The sequence below is a fragment of the Sus scrofa genome, chromosome 12 (genome assembly GCF_000003025.6).
Source record: "Sus scrofa isolate TJ Tabasco breed Duroc chromosome 12, Sscrofa11.1, whole genome shotgun sequence".
NCBI lineage: Eukaryota > Metazoa > Chordata > Mammalia > Artiodactyla > Suidae > Sus > Sus scrofa.
In genome coordinates, this window is record NC_010454.4 from 22,342,831 (window position 1) to 22,364,115 (window position 21,285).

The window sequence follows — 21,285 nt, forward strand, 5'->3', positions numbered from 1 at the left end:
GCCAGGGATGGAACCTGCATCCTATGACACGTTCTTAACCCGCTGTGCCACAATGGGAACTCCTCATAATAATATTCTGTAATAAAATACAAAAACATAAACTGGAAGGTTACACACTGAATTCATCAGAGTGGCGGCCTCTAGGGAAAGAGGGAAGGGGCCTGGCAAAGGAGCAAGAAGAGTTTCCCACGCAGCGGTCAAGTTTTTTTCTTGGATGAAAAAACTTGACACAGTAACAAAATGTTGGCATTGATTAAATTGGGGGGAGGGAGCGCCTGTTCTGGCTTAGCGGTAGTGAACCCACCTAGGATCTATGAGGACGCGGGTTCAATCCCTGGCCTTGCTCAGTGCATTAAGGATCTGGCGTTGCTGTGGCTGTGGTGTAGGCTGGTGGCTACAGCTCTGATTGGTCGTCTAGTCTGGGAAGGTCCCTAAAAAAAAAAAAAAAAAAAAAAAATGTAAATTGGGTGGAAAGTCCATGGGTGTCTGTTAGGCTATTCTTTGTACTTCTCTGTAGTTTCCTAATTAAAAAACATTACCTGGAAGGTAGAGAACACCGCAAATGCTTCAAGCATGAAAAGTAACATTGAACTTCTCCAGGCAAAGAAAGCCAAGCCGGTGGGAATGAATTACAAGAAATTTCCAGACAGTAGAGCAGACAGAAAAATGGTCCATAGACTCAAGGTGGATGAGAACCAGCAACTCAACGGCAAATGACCCCAACTCTGTGTAGGAGAGTGATACCTCTCCTGTCCATTGCCAACCAAGAAAGGGCCTGAAGCACTTTGGGCTGGATGCTGACTTTGAGATTTGTCATTGGGAAAAATATTAATTACAACTAATTATTATGGTTACAAAGAAAGTCGGAGTTCCCGTCGTGGCTCAGTGGTTAATGAACCTGACTAGTATCCATGAGGACAGGTTCAATCCCTGGCCTTGCTCAGTGGGTTAAGGATCTGGCGTTGCCGTGAGCTGTGGTGTAGGTCGCAGATGCAGCTCCGATCCCATGTTGCTGTGGTTGTGGTATAGGCTGCCAGCTACAGCTTTGATTCGATCCCTAGCCTGGGAACTTGCACATGCTGCGAGTGAGGCCCTAAAAAGCAAAAAAAAAAAAAAAAAAAAAGCAAAAAAAGTTACAATCTGGTTGGGAAGGCTTTCATACCAACTACCTAAGAGAAGTGAGTTGTTCAGAAGCCAGGGAGTTGAATCACTGAGGGAGGGTGCCTGGAGGATGTGTACAGTCAGGAGAAGGAATGCAGCTGAGGGGAGGCGGAGTGTTCGGAGAGCAGAGCTCGGCGGGAACAGGAACGAGGAGCATAGGCACGGCCACGGCCCGGGTGCCAGCCAGGGAACAGGAAGGATTCAAATGACCCAATGTGGGGAGCACCCCAGCAGCTGCCGGCAGGTGTATTTTCCCACCACACGCAGTTGGAGGTAGGCTGGGGGCCACTGGGGAACCCCTCCCGCCTGATCCCCACTCTGCTCAGGAAGAAACTGACCCCCATTCCGCAAGGGCCACTGCGGCAAAGCCCTGCTCTCGACCGGCCACAGCCTCACTGGAGAAACCGCTCCTCTGCAAACCTCACCTGAGGGTCAGATCCCCCTTTTCTTTGAGCCTCTGGAAGCCGGGAGGTCACGCAGCCACATCATTTATTTGACCGATGTGGGGAAGGAGCTGAGAGGTTTAGAGAGGGGCCTAATTATTTGAGAGCCGGTTAGATACGCAAGAGCAAGCCCAGGCCCTACGGATGCGGCTCAGAGCCCTTCATCCCGCCCTCGGCCTCCTCCTCCTCCTCCTCTACAGCTGCATCGCGTCCTCGGATCGCGCCTGGGGCTGGCACTCGGCGGCCGGGAAACAATCTGCGCCTGTTAATACCGCACCATATGGGAGCGAAACACAGTAATTAACTGATGCACAAAGAGCTTTGGAGAATGTTTTATTGTTTAAAAATCATAATTGCGAAGCTTCAAAAAACATAGAGCCCAACACGTGTCCCAATTCCTGTCCCCTACTCCCTGGAGGAGAGCACGGGGCCAGTCCCTCCCAGCTCGCCGCCCACACCGCTAGCCAGGACCCTGCCCTGGGGAGGCCCCCCGCCCGCCCTCCTGCCCACGTGTGCTAAGTCACCGGCTGGGGAGGGGCCCTGGGTGAGGTGGGGGTGACTGCTCCCTGCACCCCTTATCCCCTGCACAGGCACAGTCTGTGTGCTGCGTGTGGGAAGGGGCCAGTTCCCCGGGCATGGGACCCCTGAGGGGGAAAGATAAGGAGCCAGCGCCCACTCACCCCACCCCTCCCCAGCCCCCCAGCTCAAGGGAAGCTGTCGTCGTCGTCCTCTGCCATCTCCTTGGCAAACTCCAAGTCTTGCTGCTCCCGCTCCCGCCGTTCCTGGGGAAAGAGGCGGCCGAGGGCCGGGCTGCTGAGGCCCCGTGGGGCTCGCTCACTCCGCCTACCCCCGGCCCGACCCACTCGAGGCCAGGGACTGCCAAGGCTTCGCAGCTGCCCCTAGCGCTTCCGGAAGGCTTCCCTTCTCCCTTTCTGTAAGGAAGTTCCATCGTTCAATCTGACCCAAAGCAGAAGGCAGCTTACCTCTGCGGACTCCAGGTCCTTGTTGTACGATTTGGGAGGAAACCTCATGGCCTGAGGCACAACAGAGAGGGAGCAAGATGAGGAGGAGGCAGCGACTCACCCGCAGTGTCACACACACTCATCGTGCTCCTGTGTGTCCCAGGCACAGGACCTGTGTTAGCCGCTTAGCTGCACCCCCATTCAGGTTCAGGCCAGAGGGGGAGCCAGGGGGAGGCTATCAGGCCATCAGGTGACAGATGCTTAAGAGAGCGTTAGGAGAACCTGGAGGTATAGTGGTGCACTGTCCCGACCGGGCAGGGAGGGGACTGGGCAGAGAGAAGAAGGCGGGGCGAGAATGGACTGGCTGTGGGAGTGAAGGAAGGGCGCCCCCTGTAGAGGGGTGAGAAGGCCTGTCCAGCTTGGGAGGGGTGCGGGGTGGAGGAGAAGAGGAAGGCGGGAGGGAATGTGGGGAAGGGGGGGTAGTCCTTGAGGGCAGTGAGGCCAGAGGTGCAGGGGACCAGATGCAAGTGACACCCCTGGTTTCCTAAGCTAGCGCCTGACCCAGGATAAGGGCTCAGAGCCTTCCGTGGAAGGAGATGCTATTCAGAGCCTAGTGCCCCAAGACAGTGACCATTTAACCTCGTCAGGCAGGACAGGCACTGTCTCACTGTCAGCCTCACGGATGGAGAAGCAGAGGCTCACGGAAGCGAAATGACTCAAATTTGGAAGCAAATCCAGAACCCTGCACGCTCGATCCCCACCTGACACCCCCCCCTACCCCCCGGCAAACAGGATCCTTAAAGGCAAAGAGAAGGTGCTGTAGTCCCACAAGCAGAAGCCTTTGTCCCTCCTGCGCCCTCAGTGATTTTATAGAGGTTGTCCAGGAACTGGGCCCCAAACCAAGACGATCCTTTCTGAGGAATCAGGTGGGTGTGGAGGGAGCCTCTGCTGCTCACTCACCTTGACAGACATGTTGTGAATGTCCAGGCAGAAGGAGATGCGCTGGTGGAAGGCCAGCTGGGGCTCTCGGGTGGAATAGATGTCAATCATCTCCTTGGACTGGACGTACCCCTTCTCATGGTTGATGCTGGCCTCAATGACGCCATCGCGGATGGCCTGGGGGTCCCCAAGAAAGAGTCACCAGAAAGCCCACCTTCGCACTCACTTACACTCTCTCCCTCTGGCAACTTCCTGGCTCCACTGCAAGACTGGCGCTCCCTGCAAAGTCTATGCCGCTGCCTCCCCAGTCCCCTCCCTGGATACCTCCTCCCAGCTCCATCCCTGAAGTAAGGCAGGAAGGGGGCAACCACAGTCCCTGAACCAGGACCACCTTGGCAACAATGAACTCGGCATCCTCTGGGCTATCCAGCTGCAGCTTCTGGGCGATGTCCGCCAGGGAGATTCGGGAATAGGAGAGGCTGATCATGCGCACACCTGGGAGAGGAGGTAGCGGCGGGGGGTCAGGGCGGGCACAGTCCCTTCACCTGCCCGCAGACACCCACAGGCCGGTCCCTGGCCTCCTAGAGAAGCCTGGTCTGGGTCCTGCTCCTTCAGGGGCCCCCACACTGACTCCCACCTGTCTTGATGACGTTGTGCCGCAGTCGGATGATGAGGGTGTAGGTCCCATCTGCTTGAAACTTCTCCCCAAACTGATCCAGGACCTGGTTGAACTTGGCCAGGTTTCCCGTCCGGACAGCTGCAGGGGGAGAGGAGAGGATCAGATGCCGCACAGGCCATGCACATCAGAGGGGCACAGTGCTGGGGGGCTGGCAAGCTCTGGGAGGGGACCAGCCTTACCCTGGGTCAGGAGGAAGTAGGGCATGAGCGAGCGCTTGAGGGATGGTTGTCGGAACTGCAGCCGGTCCGGGATCTCCCCCAGCAACAGCTCCACCACAATCAGCAGCTTGTGCACCTGGCAGAGTGGGCACAGGAACACAGTGGGCAGGGAGCCCCAGCCGGTGGGGGAGAGAATGAAATGGGGCTTCAAGTCAGCCAGACATGCTGGAAAAGGGGGAGGTGGCCCGGGGACCAGGCCCGCAGAGAGAGGAAAAAAACCCTCTCGAGTTCCTGCTGTGGCTCAGTGGTAACAAACCCGACGAGTATCCATGAAGATGTGGGTTCGAGCCCTGGCCCTCGCTTAGTGGGTTAAGGACCTGGCGTGGCTGTGGCTGTGGCTGTGGTATAGGCTGAAAGCTGTAGCTTCGAGCTGACCCCGAGCCTGGGAACCTCCACATGCCAAGGGTAGGGCCCTAAAAAGACAAAAAACAAAACAAAATAAAACTCCACCCAAAACCCCTCAACCTGTGCTGGGCCTGGAATCCAAGCTCTGCCTTTGGAGCCAGGCCCTGGGAGCATCTGACCCTTTGCCCTCACTAAGCCCTCACTCCACTTCAGTGCACAGTGCCCCGAAAAGGCAATGTTCTAAGGGACATGCCGGAAGGCAGGTTCTACGGCCCAGAAACAGTGAGGAAGCAGGACCCAGAGGCCTAGGGAAAGGAATGCGAGTCGGCCAAAGATGCTGTTTAGGGAAGTGAACCACAAGTAAAACTGTCAGCGGGGTAGAGGCAGAAGCACAGGAAAAGGCCTGCAGGACCTCAGTGAGTGAGCCGTGTAGGGATGTAGAAGATTGGCTGGAAAAGTCTGGCCCTTCCTCATCCACAAAATGGAGGTCTCCCTCATCAGCGCCTACTGGACTCAGCGCCATGCGAAGAGGACTATGGTGGACGGGATGCTGCCCAGTAGTTAAGGAGCTTCCACCGAGCAGAGGCAGAGACAGCCAAGTTGCGTGACAGCAAGGGTCACGAGGGAGGTAAGGGGTTAAAATGGGTGGCGGGTGATTGCGCCCACACCTGGGCAAGGATTCTTCGCCCCTCCACACATGCCCATGAGGCTGCCCTGGTGCCCGCGTACTCCATGAGCTGGGGGAAGCCACGGAGGAGGCAGAAGTTAGCAGGTGCTGTAAGGATTCTGAGGAAGCAGAGGAAGGAGGACAAAGAAACAGGCTGGAGAAGAGGCGGGCACGCAGGGGGCATGGAGGGACCAGGAGAGACGACTGGGGCCCGTCTGGGGAGGTGTGGTTTCGAATGCCAGGCTGAGTTCTGAGTTTGGAGACAGAATGCTATATATATATATATATGTTTTTTTCTTTTTAGGGCTGCACCCACACACATGGAAGTTTTTGGGCTAGGGGTTGAATCGGAGCTGCAGGTTCCGGCCTACACCACAGCCATGGCAATGCTGAATCCTTAACTTGCTGAGTGAGGCCAGGGATCAAACCCACATCCTCATGGATGCTAGTCAGGTTTGTCACCCGCTGAGCACAATGGGAGGCCCCAGAATGCTACTCTCTGCCAGCTACGAAATGCCCAGCGCCTCAACCTTTGGCTTCCTCCTCCCTAAAATGCACGTAACACGTGCTTCCTCGAGACTTAGGATTCTCTACAAGGCAGGCGAGGGCGGCAAAGCCAGCTCCCTGGGCCAGGCAGCTGGGCTCGGTGCTCTGCCTGGACAGGCAGCCTGGTGGACGGGAGGAGGGTGACCAGCTATGTCAGTGGCTTGAACTAGGGCACTGGCGACATCAGAGAACAACAAATACAAAAGCCACGGAGGCAAATCGACAAGCCGGTGATGGCGCAGGAAGGTGGGGAGGAGCTGAGATGATCCCGAGGCTCCTGCCATGATCAGGAGAGCAGGAGGCGCCCAGGAGGGTCGTTTTGGACAAGCTCAGTGCGGAGTCAGCGGGTATCTATACAAAGCTGTGTGGCGGGGAGTCAGATCTGCAGGTCTGGGTTTGTGAGGGAGTCAGAACTGGTCATAGGCTGAGCTGCAAATCCCAAATTCATACGCTGAAGCCCCTAGTACCTCAGAATGTGATGGTACTTGGAGACAGAACCTTTAAAGAGGTAATTAAAGTCAAATAACGTCATGCGAGCAGCCCTAGGCCAACACTGCTCGTGTGCTCAAAAGAAGGGTCAGACGTCAGAAGACGGCCACCTACAGGGAAGCCCTCAAATGACCCCAACCATGCTAACATCCTGATCCTGGACTTCTGGCCTCCAGAATTGCGATGAAATAAATTTCTGCTGTTTAAGCCACCCAGTCTTGTTACAGCAACCCCATCGTGGAGGTCAGAGCAGAGCTATGAAAGCAAGGTTCCCCAAGGAGAGAATGTGCATTGACTGCACACGTGCAGGCTTTCCAAGTGCTCTGCCACGGGCTCCACGTTAAACCCGACGTCCCTCTTCACCCCGTCTCACCCGGCCTGCTTTGACCGAGAGTGGCTTCTCCGTCTGTGCTCTCGTTCCATTCCTCCTTCTTTCCGAGGCCTGGGCCCATCACCTACTTGCTTAAGCCTCTGTGGGCGGACAGTTCCCCCAACTCTGCTTCTTCCATCTCTCTCCGGGCTCCCCCACCAACAGCCCGCAGGCCAAAGACCTCACCTTTGCTCCCTCCTTCCTGCCACCTGGCGCCACCCTAGAAAGCTCTGGAACCTAACCCATCCCCAGCAAAACCTGGTTTGAAAACACTGCTTTACCCCACAAGACCTCTCCCCAGTGCAGGAGAGTCTGCACATTCATCACCTGTGTTTGCAGTGAACTTTAGAAGAGTGTGTCTCCTATTTCGTAAGCAACCTCACATCCTGCAATGTGCCTGTGTGTCTAAGTCTTTCCATGAAAATTTTACTCATCTTTCAAAAACCACATCAAATTTAACTCTGTAAGATTTCCTTAATCATTTGACCACAACTAATCCTTTCTCTGAACTTGTGAACGGAGACAAGCCAAACCTCTCATGCGGAGCTCAGCACCGCACAGGTTCATGCCGCTCTCTTTCAGGGGCACTAAGGTCTGTTAAGGTGGGAGCAGAGGTTTGTAGTTGGGAAAGTTGGATCTGAATTCTGGCTTCCAGGCTCTGTGACTTTAAACAGACCCTCAAGGCTTTCAGAGTCAAAGTTCTTTACGCATCTCTTTAAAGGCAAATGCCATTTCTTGTCCTTTTTTTCTTTCTTTGGCTGCACCCTTGGCATGTGGCGCTTCCTGGGCCAGGGATCGAACCCGTGCCATAGTTACCACCTGTCCCATGACTGCGGCAAAACTGGATCCTTAACCCACTGCACCACAGGGGAACTTCCTTATCCTTCTTTTCTATCCTCCGCAATGCCCAACATCAAGGTCGGCACGCCACAGATGCCTGGTGACCGACAGCTCTTGCGTGGCCATGGTTTACCTCCCCCTGAGTCAGGCAGCCTTAGGGAGAGCTCGGGGTTCCCTGGCCGCAGACAACACTGCCCCCAAAGGGGCAGGTGAGGGACTAGGTCAGAGCCTGGGGTTTATCAACGCAATCCAGGCGCTTTCCTGGAAGGACTATAGGCAGTGCTGGGGAATCAGGAATATTCTAAACCTACCTACCAAGAACATAAACTGCCAGAGGTGCAGGTGGTGTCAGCTAATGTGCCCTGAACAAGGCTACAGGCAACCAGACACCCGACGCCAGCTTCGGGGTAACGGATTTGCAGGATGCCTGCCCAACTCCTTGGACAGGGAAGCAGCACTAACATCAGACGTGTAAGCGGATCCAAGGAGTGAGAACTGTGCTCACCGTCTGTTTGAAGCCGACAGCTGTGTGCTGAGGGGCCTTGCGAAGGGCGTTGGTCATTGTTCTCCGGGCCTCCGAGTACTCCAGCTGGATGGCTTTGATCCGCCCTGGGTGTGGAGAGGAGGCGAGCTGGTCAAGAGGATGGCATCCCCCAAACCCCCCGCAAAGCCAGGGTGCCAAATGGGCCTCTTCTGCACCACAGGCACCACGTTCTCAGAAAATTTGCGCCGAGGGAGCCTGAGACCCCTTCTGGCGGGGGCGACGGGCCCTGCTCACCTGTGTAGTAGAGGTACCTTGCCCACTCGTTGTTGTTGGCCTGCTCGGGGAACACGGACTTGGACACCAGCTTCTCGGCCTGGTCGTACAAGTTGTAGTGCAAGTAGTTCCGCAGCAGGAGGTTCAGCAACGTGGCCTGCCCATCCGCGTCGTGCCGCAGGGTGGCTGTCCGGAGCCGTGCATGCAAGAAGCTTTGTGAAGGAAGGACACAAGAGGTCAAGGGCCTCAAATAATAACTCTTCAAATTGCCTCTGGGAGATCCCTCGTGGTGCCGTGGGTTAGGGATCTGGCATTGTCACCACTGTAGCTCCGCAGCTGCTATGGCATGGGTTCGATCCCTGGCCTGGGAACTTCCACATGCTGCAAGCACTCCTGGCCCTGCCCCAAACCAACTGCCTCTGTCCTCTCCATTCTCTCTCAATTTCTAAAAAAGTGATTCAAACTGCTCTGCTGATTAGTCACTGAACATTCGGCTGCTGCGGGCCTTCTCTGTGGAGCACTGGTCCACGTGCACAAAAGGGACAGAACTCTGCTCAAGGAACCTGCATTCTAGCGGGGGGGAGACAGACATCCATCGCGGTAAATAAGCCTATCGCACAGCGTGATGGCAGGTGGTAGGGGAGATGCTGAAATCAAGGTAAGTGTGATGGGGACCGCAAGAGGGGAGAAGGGTGGGGCTGTGACTTTATGGAGCTCAGTCAGGGGGACTCACTGAGAAGGAAACGGTTAAGCAGTCAGGCTTGAAGGGGGCAGAGGGAAGAGCCAGCGCAAAGACCCCGAGGGAGAGTGTGCTGATGTTCCCGCAGAAGGGCAGGGTGCTGGCGCCTGAGTGGGTGCATCAGGCAGCAACGGGGGTAAAGGCAGGAGACAGTAATGGGGGCCAGATCCTGCTGGGCCTCATGCACTTATATCCTGAGGGCTCTGGCTGCTCCCTGAGGGAAATGGGGAGCCCCTGCAGGTTTGAAGCGGAGGCGTGAGGGTTTTCCAGCCTGTCCTCTCGTACCTTTGACCCACTAATGACTCCTCCATTGATGTGGCATGAAGGAAGGGCCTGGGGGACAGGACCTATCAGCCCGGTGGTCATCTCTGCTTTTTCATCTCGTCTCAGTCCCTCTCCCAAGCTCTCACTCGGCTCAGAGTGTGTTAATCACCGCCCTCACTTCCTGACGGGCACCTGACACCTCCCAGCCCCTTGCCCTCTGCAGGCCCACAGCTCCGCAGCAGTGACTGACCACGTCTCTGACCCCAGGGCCACCAGCCAGACCCTTGGCCACCAGTACCTGCGCACCACATCCAGCTTGTCCAGGAACTCATAGACCCGGGCGTGATAATAGTAACACTTCGCAGCCACGAGGTCCAGTGCCCGGCGGTTCTGAGTGCTGATCTTCTGCATCAGGTCATCCGAGATCTTCTGTGCCTGGGGAGGCAGCCAAAAGAGAGTCAAGTGGCGGTTCTTCAAAAAGTTAAACAGGAAGCTGGCACATGAGCCAGCAGCTCCCCTCCTAGGCGTACGTCCAAGAGAACTGGAAACAAGTTCACATCGAAACGTGCACACGAGCACTCGCATGAGCATCATGCACCACAACCAAAGAGTGGAAATAACCCGAGTGTCTATCACGCAGTGAATGGACAAACACAACGCGGCACATCCACACAGTGGAGGTTACTCATCCGTAACAGGGAACAGAGCACAGACACCAGCTACAACGTGGATAAACCTAGAAAACATTATGCTACACAAAGAAGCCAGCTGCAAAAGGCATGAATTATATAATTCCATTTAAGTGGAATGTCCGGAATAGGAAAATCCATGAGACACAAAATAGATCAATGGGCTGGGCTGAGGAGAGAATGGGGAGTGACTGCTGACTGGCAGGGTGTTTTTTTCGGGTGGGACTGATTAAACTGGTCTAGGGATGACGGCTGCACAACCTTGTGAATATATCAAAACCCGATCAACTGTACATTTTCAAGGGGGTAAATTATATCTAAAACAAACGAAAGCCAACCAATGACATGACAAGGGAAAAACAAAACAGAACTGAGAAGTGAGACCTGTCCCTTCTGGTGCGAGAGTGGGACAAGAGCTAAGACTGACAAAGAAGCTGGCCTTCACTGGGGGAGGGGTGCAAGAGTCACATCCAAAAGCGGGTCCTTCAGTTCCACAACAGTAGCTGCCCTTTGTTAAAATGCTGGGAATGCTTACTGCATGGGCAGGCCATTGTGCTAAGGAACTTTTAAAAATACATTTAATACCAACCATAATCTTTTACACACACTGCCCCATTTTACACACAGCTAGGAGAAATTAATTTGACTAAGGTACAGATGGAACTGGGACCCAGGTCTTTCTGTCTCAGGATCTACTTTTCTCAAATGTATCCACTGGAGTTCCCGTTGTGGCTCAACAGTAACAAACCCAACTAGTATCCCTGAGGATGTGGGTTTGATCCCTGGCCTCACTCAGTGGTTAAGATCTGGTGTTGCCGTGAGCTGTGGTGTAAAGTCGCAGACACAGCTCAGATCCTGTGCGGCTGTGGCTGTTGCTGTGGCGCAGGCCGGCAGCTGGGGCTCTGATTCAACCCCTAGCCTGGGAACCTGCAGGTGTGGCCCTAAAAAGAAGAAGAAAATAGAAGAAAGCATCCCCTATACTAGCGTTGCACCACACAGGTACAGAATGACCACTGCCAGCCCTTTCCCAGAGCCCAAGCAGGAGTTGGGGGTCTCCCCGGAGGTGGGTTTGGGCGTATTCCCACGTGGGGGAAGAGTCCGGGGGACAGTTAATAACCCAGTGACAATATATTTCTTTGCTGGAGGCAATCTCCCCCACAAATCCGGCACACCGCACGTTACTCTCTCCCGCTGGACCTGGGTACCTCTTTGTAGCGCTTGCTGTTCATCAGGAAGATGACCACGAGGAGCTGGAGATAGGCTTCCACTTCAGGCAGGAGGGGAGCTGACGCAGCTTTTCCTGTTCGGGGCCGGAACTGTAAATCGGCTTCTGTGTCCATGGGCTAAGAGAGGACAGGGGTCACCGTGGAAAAGCTCAGTCAGATAATCAACCTAGATTTTATGTATTTCGACAAGTACTTATTAGATGCCTACTACGTGCCAAGATTTTCCTAGGTGCAAAAAAAAGATGCCATAGTCTCTTTCCAAAGGGAGTCAAGGAGGCTGGCAATATAATGCAGAAAAGGGTTGCAGGAGTACAGTATCTTTACAGAATGTAAGGGGGACAGAAAGGGTGATGTAAGGACCCCCCCAAGAGCCTACAATCTAAGTAGCGGTTAAACCACCATACCTGGGACCACTGCAGATTCTATCAGGCAGAGTTTAATAAAGTGATATAATTCTAGAGATGACATCAAGAATAGTGAGACAAAACAATTTTTTCTTTTGGGGGGAACAAGGGAAATTTGGGGGAAACTGACATATACATACCACTTTTTTCCAGACCTAGTCACTAAGATTGGAATAATGTGTAACAGCCCCCCAAACGATCATGTTGGGTGAATTTAGAGATGTGATGTAAAGGTTAGGTTGGGGTTGGGGGTGCTTTCCAGGCAGGGCTGGGGGAGGGTGCTTTTCCTCCTTCCCAGACAATGAAGTCTTCACTGTGCAGCTCAAGGGGTTTTCTGAGTCATCACATCTACGACACATATAGGATTTTAGGAAGATGATCGCGGCTGAAGGGTCAATGAGGTTTGAGAAGGGGCAGAACCCAAATGGGATCATGGAGGATAAGGGGGGTTTCACAGCTTGAAAGGAAAAGGAGAGGTTTCTCCCGGCACCAAGACCACTACCGCCAGCAAACTAACGTCATCAACATGCACCATGAGCCACACGCTGTTCTAGGGCTTCTCTCCCCCATCCTCCCACTGCCCCCAAATCTGTTCATTATCACATTTACCAAATGAAGAAAATGAGGCCCAAGGAGGTTAGGTCATTTACCCAAATCCCACAGGTACCAAATGATAGAATTTCTGGCTTCAAATTAAACTCTAGCTCCAAAACCTGTGCTCCTAACTGCTGTTCTATACGTCATCACATATAGATGTCATATAGAAGGTGGTGGGACCTTCTCTGAGGCCAACAGAGAGACATCAGCAAACTGGAGGAGAGAGTGTGTGTTGGGGGTAGCGGGAAATGAGTATAGTTGGAGGGGTCCTGATTTCTAGCTCCTTCTTCTGACTTGGAAAATCCACCCCCCAGGGCAGAAGGACGGTCCCCTGGCTGGAGGACAAAAGAGTATTAAAAGGGGCTGCTATGGAGTTCCCGTCGTGGCTCAGTGGTTAACAAATCTGACTAGGAACCATGAGGGTGCAGGTTCGATCCCTGGCCTTGCTCAGTAGGTTAAGGATCCGGTGTTGCCGGGAGCCATGGTGTGGCTCGGGGTCCCGCGCTGCTGTGGCTCTGGGGTAGGCTGGCGGCTATAGCTCCAATTAGACCCCTAGCCTGGGAACCTCTATATGCCACGGGAGTGGCCCTAGAAAAGGCAAAAAGACAAAAAAAAAAAACAAAAAAAACAAAAAACAAAAAACTAAAAGGGGCTGCTATGCTCCACGACTCTGCTACAGTAAGGAACAAGACAGGCCTTCAGGATGGGAAAGTTACACTGGGCAGAATGAGTGTGTCGGCGTGTGTCTCAGGCCCAGCCCGCACCCTTTCCACTGGCCTGACTCACTCACCTCTTCCAGGAAGGGGAGCAAGAAGTCCCGAGTGGCACTGTTTGAGGTGAAGAAGCCATGCACGGCCTTGTACAGAACATAGTGGTTGAGGCGGCGAGACGTGGAAGGCAGCATCCGCAGGGCCCGCAGCACGAACCGAGGCTCCTTGCCCGACACTGCCTTCTCCAGCTGTTTCACGTGCTCCTTGATGTCTGCGGAGGCCACAGGAGGACAAAATGTTACTTCTAACTCCGCCTACTCTCCCGCTGCTCCGGCCAAGCAGTTCTGGGGAGCCTCTTACAAAAGGGCAGGGTGCACACAGTCGCCTCTTTCACCCTAAGAGGGCTGAACGATACTTACGGATGCCATACACTGACTTAAAAACATAACCAGGAGACAAGGAAAAATAAAGCTGGGGTGGGGGAAGGAATAGAGGGTGAGAGAAAAGGAAAAAAAACTAAGAGAACAAAACAGACACATGGAGGTTTATCAGACCTTCAAATACGAAAAGAGTTTCTACATGTAAACAACGGGAGAAATCACACATCCGCAAAAACTGATGAACTTGATTAAAAATACCCATGAACTTGATTAAAAATACCCAATAACTGTAAACAAAAATACCTGCAACAAATGTGACCAAAGATTCATATTCTACAAGGAGCCTGTATGGACATTGATTAAAATAAATAAATGTGGGAGTTCCCGTGGTGGCGCAGTGGTTAACGAATCCGACTAGGAACCATGAGGTTGCGGGTTCGATCCCTGCCCTTGCTCAGTGGGTTAATGATCCGGCGTTGCCGTGAGCTGTGGTGTAGGTTGCAGACGCGGCTCAGATCCCGAGTTGCTGTGGCTCTGGCGTAGGCCGGTGGCTACAGCTCCGATTGGACCCCTAGCCTGGGAACCTCCATATGCTGCGGGAGCGGCCCAAGAAATGGCAAAAAAGACAAAAATAAATAAATAAATAAATAAACAAAATAAAATAAATAAATGTGAACCTGAATGGACAATACAAAAAAGAGGAACAACAAACAATGGATGTGAAAAATATATTTCACTAGTATTCAGATAACTGCAGATGAAGACCTTTTTCAATTACTAAACTAGAAATATCTTGAAAATGGTAACAAAGACCATAAGGGTGAACAGGACATTTCTGCTGGTGTACTGTACATCAGCACAGTTTTTTCTGGACAATATCTACCAAAAACTTTACCCTTTCAGGAGTTCCCGTCGTGGCGCAGTGGTTAATGAATCCGACTAGGAACCATGAGGTTGCGGGTTCGGTCCCTGCCCTTGCTCAGTGAGTTAACGATCCAGCATTGCCGTGAGCTGTGGTGTAGGTCGCAGATGCAGCTTCAATCCGGCGTTGCTGTGGCTCTGGTGTAGGCCGGCGGCTATAGCTCTGATTCAGCCCCTAGCCTGGGAACCTCCATATGCCGTGGGAGTGGCCCAAAAGAAATAGCAAAAAGACAAAAAACAAAAACAAAAACTTTCCCTTTCAACTTATGGATCTATATGGAAGGAAGAATCATAAAGGCAGACCAAACACTTGGGCACAGATGGAGTTCCCTTACGGAGCAGTGGGTTAAGGATCTGGCATTATCTCTGCAGCGCTTTGGATCACTGCTGTGGTACGGATTCAATCCCTAGCCTGAGGAACTTCCACGTGCCTTGGGCCTGGCCAAAAAAAAGAAAAAGAGAGAGAGAAACTAGGGCACAGAGATGATGGGTGCAAAACTGTTTACAATAGAAGAAAATGGAAACAAATGTCTAAGAATACTGGAGTGCAATCAATTGGTAGCTTCTTAGTTACCTTTGTAAATTCAGCATATGGTGCCTGGGTCACATTAATGATATATACTAATGATAACAGCTAATATTTATGAAGGGTTTTACTAGGTTTTTGGGTTTTTTTGGCCACATCATGTGGTGGCTTGACGTGGGATCTTAGTTCCCAGACCAAGGACAGAACCTGGGGTGCAGTGATGAAAGTGCCGAATCCTAACTATTAGACTACCAGGGAACTCCCCTTTATTATGTTAGGCACCATTCTAAGCTTTTTTCTTTTTTTAATGGCTGTTCCTGGGCGAGGGGCTGAATCCGAGCTGCAGCTGTGATCTATTCTGCAGCTGGGCCAAAGCCAGCTCCTCTAACCCAATGAGTTGTGCTGGGGAACGAACCAGTGCCTCTGCAGCAACCCAAGTTGTCGCAATCAGGTTCTTAACCCACTGTGTCACAGTGGGAACTCCTAGTTCTAAGCATTTGAATCGTCACAATAACTCAATTAAGTAAACACTAGTACTTTCATTTGTAGAGATAAGAAAACTAATTTCAGAGCTCATATTCTTTGCCACTATGTCAGGTATTCAATAAATGTTTCTGGAATACACTGAGTGCTATGTTTACGGATGTGTTACATGAAAGCACACAAACCCATCTGTATTTAGTTATGCCCTGTTCCTAACTGGTTATATAGCCTTGATCTCCATTATGGGAGAACAGCTCAAAAATTCATGGGAAAAATGTTAACCATGGCTGTTTTTACCCCCTTCTACTTCAGAGCTTTCATATTAAATGAGGTGTTTAAAAGAAACATGAGAGTTCCCTGGTGGCTCAGTAGGTTAAGGACCTGGCATTGTCATTGCTGTGGTGTGGGTTCGATCACTGGCTTGGAAACTTTCGCATATAGTCGACTCTCATAAACCGCAAAAAAGGATCTTATTTAGATAATAAGTCTGCTGTCCAACTTTATTTTATTTTATTTTATTTTTTGGTCTTTTTTTGCTATTTCTTGGGTCGCTCCCGTGGCATATGGAGGTTGCCAGGCTAGGGGTCGAATCAGAGCTGTAGCCACCAGCCTATGCCAGAGCCACAGCAACGCGGGATCCGAGCCGCGTCTGCGACCTACACCACAGCTCACGGCAACGCCGGATCCTTAACCCACTGAGCAAGGGCAGGGACCGAACCCGCAACCTCATGGTTCCTAGTCGGATTCGTTAACCACTGCGCCACGACGGGAACTCCTGCTGTCCAACTTTAGAGTAGGAGCTCATGCAGTCAACACTATCACACTCTCAAAACACCACTCAGGTGCATCAATTTGCTTATTTCCATGTGTTTTTTGTTTTGTTTGGTTTTTCAGGGCCTCACCCATGGCATATGGAGGTTCCCAGGCTAGGGGTTGAATTGGAGCTGTAGGTGCCAGCCTATACAACAGCCACAGCATGCCAGATCCACTCTGTGTCTGCGACCTACACCCCAGCTCACGGCAACACTGGATCCTTAACCCACTGAGTGAGGCCAGGGGTCGAACCCGCAACCTCATGGTTCCTAGTCCGATTTGTTTCCTCTGAGCCACAACGGGAACTCCTACTTCAATGTTTTTGAGCGAGGTTCTTATGCAGTTAAGTACAGAGAAAATCAATAAATAGTCTGGTCCTATTTGATCCAGAACAGAAAAACAACATCAAGATCACAATGAGAAGCTCTCACTCTACCCACTCCGAATGTGGACAGGGAGCTCTGAGTAAGAAAAGCGAAATATGAACTTGGAGGAACGAGAGAATGATAGGAAACTGGCAACAGGTGCCGAGGAGAAAAGAAATGGGCTGGGGGTTGTTTAGGTGGAAGGCAAGTACGAGGAACTCAAACAAGGTGTGTAATATATTTAAACTTTAGAAACAGTAGGAGTTTGGGCTTAGAGGAGGAGAAACAGGGCAAAGGGGATCGCGCGGGCATCTCAATTACAGCAACTAGGAAGCAAGATGCTATGTAAAAAGAGCTCTTTTAGGGCAGTTTGCTAAAGGTAGTTAAGACAACAAACCATTCTTAAAACTCGGGGCCAGTATTCTGCGTCATCCTGACCTCCTTCGCACATGACTACACTGGTTTTTAGAGAGGTCAATCATACACTGGGGACGCCAGAATCAGTGTAAAAGGAGTAATAACGTCAGAGGAGAGAATTCAGAAAAGGGAGTCTACGGGCCCAATGACATCTAGTTCTGGACGCAACCCCAGGTTGCGGAGAGGTGTGTGCGAAGGGCCTGAGCCCGGAGAGAAGGCTCGGCTAGTGAGGCTGGGGTCGGAGTGTGAGGGAAGTAGGGGCGGGCACCTGGGGGTGATCTCAACGAACTAGGGGTGGTAGAGGCTGCGCTGGATCACCGCGGCGCTGTCACCCGTGGTCATGGCATGCCCACGGCCCGCGCTCTCGTACCCTCCAAGGTGACGGTGTCCAGCTCTCGCTGGGAGTGCTCAGCCGCCGCCGCTGCCGCCTTGCCATCGGTCTCCCCGGTTGATGCGCCACCGGCCGCTGCCTCTTCTTTCATCTCCACATCTTGAGGGGCTGGGGGCGGCGGTGGTTCCTGCTCCGCTCCGCCGGGCGGTGGCTTTGCCTTGTCCGTGCCACGGCGCCGCGCCGAGCCCTCCTGCTTCATGGCGCCCGGGGTCGCGGCCTAGTCCGGGGACCGAGGCCGGGGCCTCGGGTGAATCCTCGCACCGGAGACCAGGAACCGAGCCGGGCCTGCACACGAGCGCGGGCTCGCGTCGGGCCGCACGATGACGGAGCAGCTGCAAACCCCTTCCCGGCGCTGGGCCTTGTGGGAAATGCCAGGCCGAGTGGGCCAATTGCCGAGTCCACAAAGGGGAGAAAAATCAACAGCCGATGTGCGGATGGAGGCGGATCTTCGAGGAGGAGCGGGGAGGAGCCTGTAGGGGTTTGTCCGGCTTGTTTTGAACTGTTTCTGTGTGTTTTTTTCCTTTGTGTTCCTTTCCGGTGTATTTCTATGTATGTCCGCATGAGGTCCCCTCAGGCCCCCACTGGGTCACTGCGGACTCTAAGCACCCAACTTCGATGAAATGGGTAGGGTCTATCCAAGCGCAGAGCGTGATGACGCCACGAGTTGCCAGGCGAGTTTCATGCCTAAACTCGCTCAATTTGCAGTTCTCAACCGCCGCTTGATGCAACTGGCGCGAGAGAAGAAAAGAAGCTGCGAAGGGATGTTGAGCTAGGCTGTTGGGCTGAAAACTACACCGAATTGGAGACGAGGAAGAACCCCATGGGATTCAGACTTTCTTGTCCGATTTTAGCTAGTGCTGAAAATAAGGCATAAAATCTCTGCAGCCTGGGAGTGCGGATGCGGGGAGAGTGCATTTGCGTATAATCACTTATAATTTAGTAAAATTTAGGGGTCCACTCTATGTGAGGCTCAGGGCTAGCACATTTCAGGGGGCAGGGTGGTGGAAAAAACAAACAAACAAACAAACAAAAAAAAAACAGCTCCAGAAGTTCTCTTTGTGGCTCAGCAGTAACAAACCCGACTAATATACATGAAGATGCAGGTTCAATCCCTGGCCTCGCTCAGCGGCTTAGGAATCTGGCGTTGCCATAAACTGCGGTGTAGGTCGCAGACGTAGCTCGGGTCTGGCATGTTGCTGTGGCTGTGGTGTAGGCTGGCTGCTGCAGCTCGAATTCCAACCCTAGCCTGGGAACTTCCATATGCTGCAGGTGCAGCCCTAAAAAGCAAACAAAAACAAAAAACAAAAAAAAACCCCGCAAACCAACACTCCCCACCCCCCCGCGCGCCAGAAAAAAAACAACCCAGAAAAACAGCTCCAGAGCGTGGTCTGCTGGAAGCTCTGCTCTGGGCTGCCATGTATTGTGATGCTGGACACAAGAGGGTGGAAGATGATGATGGAGACTCTTCACTGTAGTGAAATGGGGAACAGAATAATAGTCTACCTAAGGTGGGCTTAAGAATCCCCCAGGGGAGGAGTTCTCGTCGTGGCGCAGTGGTTAACGAATCCGACTAGGAACCATGAGGTTGCGGGTTCCGTCCTTGCCCTTGCTCAGTGGGTTAACGATCCAGCATTGCCGTGAGCTGTGGTGTAGGTCGCAGACGCGGCTCGGATCCCGCGTTGCTGTGGCTCTGGCGTAGGCTAATGGCTACGGCTCCGATTCGACCCCTAGCCTGGGAACCTCCATATGCCGCGGGAGCGGCCCAAGAAATAGCAAAAAGACAAAAAAAAAAAAAAAAAAAAAAATATATATATATATATATATATATATATATATAAATATATATAAAAAAGAATCCCCCAGGGGAAAAATTTGGACCAGAAACACAGTCTACTTATTTTTCAAAGGAATCCTCTAGTGATTTTTCAAGAGGAAGATACAGGTTCCAATTTATTAAAAGACACAAAACAAAAACTCCTTTCCTATCTTGGAGGTTTTCTTTTTCTTTTTTTCAGTGTACAGCAAGTTTTACTTTGCCCTCAGAGAAAGTGGGTCACCCTGGATAGGGAGAGTGACCTGGGAGGTTTGTGAACTTATTAAAAAAATTTTTATGGCTGCATTGGCGGCTCATGGAAGTTCCCGGACCACGAATTGAATCCGAGACATGACCTATGCAGCTGTGGCCATGCAGGATCCTTTAACCCATTGCCAGGCTGCGGGATCAAACTTGCACCTCTGCAGCCACTGGAGCCACTTCAGTCAATTCTTAACCCACTGCACCAGGATGGGAACTCCTCTTGGAACTTTAGTCTCTTCCATAAATGGAAGTTTTAGACCAGGTCAGATCCTGTAAGACAACCTAGCCCTGGGTAAGGTCCTAGAGGGCAGAGAATATGTTTTAGCCATGTTCTTCTTTATACAGAGAGAGACTATTCTCTGTATCCTCCCCCTTTATACTATTGCAGCAAACAGCTCCTTGTACTAAACAACCATTTGCTAAATGGACAAGTGCATTCTCCGGTTTTAGGGAAAGAGGCCTTTACCAATTCCTCCCTAACTGTCCTCCTCGTCCCTGGGGCTGGGAGATGGATATCAGGACTTTTGAATCATCACTGGAATGAATCTAGTAGGCCTCTTCTTTGTAACATCATATCTGTGACTGAAGGTGGGCGAGAATGGTAAAGGAAGAAGACAGACAGGCTTTGTGTTTCATCTTTATGAAGTTACCCTTCTGGATGGTGAGGGTGTTAGCTCACCTCTTTATTAAGTTTACATCACAAGGGAAAAAACACTCAAGTCAGCAGATAACTACCCACTATGTCCTTGGGCAATAGGGTGAGGCCTTGGAAGATGCCCCAGGATGGGGGAGGATGGCTTAACCCAAAGCCTTTGGCGCTTGGTCATGAATTCTTGGTGAGTGAGGGAACCAGCCTGGGCAGGGGTGGTGAAGAAAGGGGAGCGTCTGACTCTTGAGGCCAAAAACCTTGGAAGAATTATTCCACCCAAAGGATTATTTTAAAAGAGATTGGTGAAAGATGCTAAAAACCAGCTTTAGGCAGAGGAGGCTTGCATGAACCCAGCAGTTTTACGAGACTGAATATCTGTATTAACCTGTCCATATGTCAAGCCTTCAGACATCCCTTCCTCCTACAATCTCCCTGAATTGAAGGCAGAAGAAGAAAAGTTGAAATGAGAATATAATATATTTTATTTTATTTTTATTTTATTTATTTTTTATTTTTTTTCAGAGCCACACCCAAGGCATATGGAAGTTCCCTGGCTAGGGGCTGAATTGGAGCTGCAGCTGTCGGCCTACACCACAGTCACAGCAATGCGGGATCCGAGCCACATCTGTGACCTGCACCACAGCTTGAGGCAACGTTGGATCCTTAACCCACTGAATGAGGTCAGGGATTGAATCAGCATCCTCATGGATACTAGTCAGGTTCTTAACTGTTGAGGCAGAACAGGAACTCCAGTATATTTTCTTTTTTTTTTTTCCATTTCTTGGGCTGCTCCCGGGGCATATGGAGGTTTCCAGGCTAGGGGTCTCATCGGAGCTATAGCCGCTGGCCTAAGCCAGAGCCACAGAAACTTGAGATCCGAGCCGCGTCTGCAACCTACACTACAGCTCACGGCAATGCTGGATTGTTAACCCACTGAGCAAGGCCAGGGATCGAACCAGCAACCTCATGGTTCCTAGTCGGGTTCGTTAACCACTGAGCCCTGACGGGAACGCCTATGTTTTATTTTTTAAAGTTTTGGGTCAGTCTTATTCTTGGGTGCTATTCTTTTGGCTTATCTGCATTTTCCATTCAATAAACTTGGAAGTTTTCTTGCTCTTGTTTGGGGCTTGTCCCATGCATCTCTAGGTCTTTGCCTTTTCCAGTCCCTCAAGTCCAGAGAACCCCAAAGCTTCCTCTTTGAAGACAAGCTGCTTTGAT

At 51.8% G+C, this 21,285-nt stretch overlaps 1 protein-coding gene across 1 annotated transcript; it reads right to left on the reverse strand.

Moving 5' to 3' along the window:
* On the reverse strand, window positions 1,921–17,720 carry PSMD3 (proteasome 26S subunit, non-ATPase 3). Its single transcript, XM_003131496.5, has 12 exons — window positions 17,321–17,720; window positions 13,126–13,316; window positions 11,314–11,451; window positions 9,718–9,854; window positions 8,438–8,628; window positions 8,165–8,268; window positions 4,364–4,478; window positions 4,143–4,262; window positions 3,897–4,000; window positions 3,527–3,682; window positions 2,588–2,638; window positions 1,921–2,386 (listed from the first exon to the last, which is right to left on the reverse strand). The coding sequence occupies exons 1-12, from the start codon at window positions 17,538–17,540 to the stop codon at window positions 2,309–2,311; spliced, it is 1,605 nt and encodes a 534-aa protein (XP_003131544.1). The 5' UTR covers window positions 17,541–17,720; the 3' UTR covers window positions 1,921–2,308.